The following is a 3124-nucleotide window of genomic DNA, read 5'->3' as shown; positions in this document are numbered from 1 at the left end:
CTGAACTTGAGCTTCCCCCATATTGCTGATTCCTTCCTGCTGTATAGCAGACCGGACTCCTCTGCAGCCTACAGCAGCCCCTGCTCCCAGTGCCACTCTCAACCAGCACCAGCCAGAGCTCAAGCAAGAGAGCTGCAGAAAGGTTCTGCTGTAAAGAGAGATGCTCAGGCTGGTGTCTGCTCAAAGACATGCAATAAGTCTCCCTCAGAGAAGTGTGAACTAACATTTTTCTGCCTTCTCCTCTTCAACAGACAACAGTGTCCAATGTCAGAGAATGCCCAACATCAGCTCTGTGAGCGAGTTCCTGCTGCTGGCATTTGCAGACACACGTGAGCTGCAGCTCCTGCACTTTGCGCTCTTCCTGGGCATCTACCTGGCTGCCCTCCTGGGCAACGGCCTCATCCTCAGCGCCGTAGCCTGCCACCACCGCCTCCACACCCCCATGCACTTCTTCCTCCTCAACCTCGCCCTCCTGGACCTGGGCTGCATCTCCACCACTCTGCCCAAAGCCATGGCCAATGCCCTCTGGGACACCAGGGCCATCTCCTATCAAGGCTGTGCTGCACAGGTCTTTTTCTTTCTCTTCTTTATATCAGCAGAATATTTTATTCTCACTGCCATGGCCTACGACCGCTACGTTGCCATCTGCAAGCCCCTGCACTACGAGAGCCTCGTGGGCAGCAGAGCTTGTGCCCAGATGGCAGCAGCTGCCTGGGGCAGTGGCTTTCTTGATGCTCTTCTGCAGACTACCACTGCTTTTTCCCTGCCCCTCTGCCAAGGCAATGCTGTGGACCAGTTCTTCTGTGAAATCCCCCACATCCTCAAGCTCTCCTGCTCAGATTCAGACTACCTAAAGGAAATTAGACTTCTTGTGGTTAGTGCATGTTTAGCATTAGTTTGTTTTGTTTTCATTGTGCTGTCCTATGTGCAGATCTTCAGGGCAGTGCTGAGGATGCCCTCTGAGCAGGGCAAGCACAAAGCTTTTTCCACGTGCCTCCCTCATCTGGCTGTGGTCTCCCTGTTTGTCAGCACTGCCATATTTGCCTACTTGAAGCCTCCCTCCATCTCTTCCCCATCCTTGGACCTGATGGTGTCATTCCTGTACTCAGTGGTACCTCCAGCAGTGAACCCCCTCATCTATAGCATGAGGAACCAGGAGCTGAAAACCACACTGAAGAAACTGATTCTAGTGGTAATATTTATTTAGCAATAAATTGGCTATCTCACTTTTCTAGTTTAACTCAATTTAATATCAGGCAATTTGTGACATCTAGGTATAGCATTTGTCCTTGTTTCGGTTCGGATAGTGTTAATTTTCCTCCTAGTTGCTGGTAGGGTGCTATGTTTTGGCTTAGGATGAGAAGAAGAGTGCTGATGACATGCTGATGTTTTACTTGTTGCAGAACAGTGCTTACACCAAACCAAGGACGTCTCAGCTTCTCACTCTGTCATGCCAGCAGGCAGGCTGCGGGTGCAGCAAGAGCTGGGAGGGGACAGACCCAGAACAGCTGACCCAAACTAGACAAAGGGGTATTCCATACCATCTGACGTCATGCTAAACAATATATAGGGGTGGCTAGCAGCGGTGGGAGGGCTGGACTGCTCGGGGTTAGGCTGGGCATCGGTCAGCGGGTGGTGAGCAATTGCACTGTGCATCATTTCTTTGTACACATTATTATTAGTAGCACTATTATAATCATTGTTGTTGTTATTATTGTTATTTTCCTGTCTTAATAAACTGTCTTTATCTCACCTCTCAGGCTTCACTTTCCGTTTCTCTCCCCCATCCCAGAGGGGCAGGGGGGAGGGTGAGCGAACAGCTGTGTGGTGTTTAGCTGCCAGCCGGGTTAAATCACAATAATCCTCTTTAGCACCCAACGTGGGGCTCGAGCGTTGAGATAACGACAGATCTGACCAGAATGTGTTAAACTAAAATTCGTAAAAGTATTAGACCTGCATAATAGTTGCTAGTCACAATGCTGATTGCTTTAATATCAAGTCTGCTGCACCTGTTTTCCAAACTGTTTTATAGCACATTACTTTCTGTATGTGCTCCCTGCCATGCTGTTTATCCTTTCCGGGCCCTGGTTTAAAATTGTTATGGTACTGTGCGGTGTAACAGTGGCTTATGATATGATGAAATTTCTGGTCATGACCCTAACCTGGTATTTGTACTCAGTGCTGTCGTCAACTCTATACTTTGGAAACCATATCTTGGAAACTATTAGCAATTACACCTATTGCCTTTTTTTTTTTTTTTTTTTTTTGTCAGGGAGCCTATCTGGGGAAAGAAGGAGACATTTAACCTTCCTTTCTCCTTCACCTCCCTCTTATCCTCCGAGCTTGGTACGATAGTTCTCCAAGATGTTGAATATCCTTGGGACACTCAGACGAGCATGTTCTTGTTGTTATGTCTCCTGAATGTGTTTCAGGTTTTGTTTAAGGTTAAACAACCACTTAGGAATTTTATCCAGAGCTCTGTCCTGAGGCGGGATACTTGTGAGTGGCAGGGAGTGTGGGAGGATACGGGCAGGTTTCTAGAGCAGTGGGCACCTCCAATGTTTTGGAAATTCTCCCCTGAACAACTGCAAAATCCTAAAAAATGGGTAGAATGCTTGAAAAAAGGGTGTCATGATTCTGGCAGTTCCAAAGTGACACAAATCACTGTAGTGTGCTGGGATCTGGCCCACGCCTATCAAGCTGCAGCTGATACTACTACCAACTTAGTGACAGACCCTGCAGCCACTCCAAGTCCTGTGACAGACCCAGCGGCCACTCCTACCCCTATGATGGACCCTGCAGCCGCTCCAGCTCCTGCTCCTGCAGCTGCTCCGGCTCCTGTGGCTGGGTCAGAGAAATGAGCTGTAGCAGTGCAAGTAGCCCCTGTAGAGAATATTCCGTGACAGTTCTGTACATGGTGGTGCCTATAGCAGTGAATCCCCTCATCTATGGCATGAGGAACTGGGAGCTCAGGAAAGCCTTGTGGAAACTCTTTGGACACATGCTACTTTGGCATCAATAATGTGCCTATAAAACGAACAGGACAGACAGATTTTCTGAAAAACCTCTGCATACAACAGCTTGTAATTCTTTTATTATTTTTAAAATTATTTCTTAAACTTGT

At 47.9% G+C, this 3124-nt stretch overlaps 1 protein-coding gene across 1 annotated transcript; it reads left to right on the top strand.

Moving 5' to 3' along the window:
* Positions 1–274: 274 nt before the first annotated feature.
* On the top strand, positions 275–1207 carry LOC309888249 (olfactory receptor 14J1-like; the record flags this gene model as incomplete). Its single annotated transcript, XM_082780487.1, has 1 exon — positions 275–1207. The coding sequence occupies one exon, from the start codon at positions 275–277 to the stop codon at positions 1205–1207; it is 933 nt and encodes a 310-aa protein (XP_082636613.1).
* Between the last annotated feature and the right edge of the window lie 1917 nt (positions 1208–3124).

This window comes from Aythya marila, assembly GCF_965140915.1.
Source record: "Aythya marila genome assembly, chromosome: 28".
Lineage (NCBI taxonomy): Eukaryota > Metazoa > Chordata > Aves > Anseriformes > Anatidae > Aythya > Aythya marila.
Note: the sequence above shows the minus strand (reverse complement) of the source record. Positions and strands in the feature narration are given on the sequence as shown.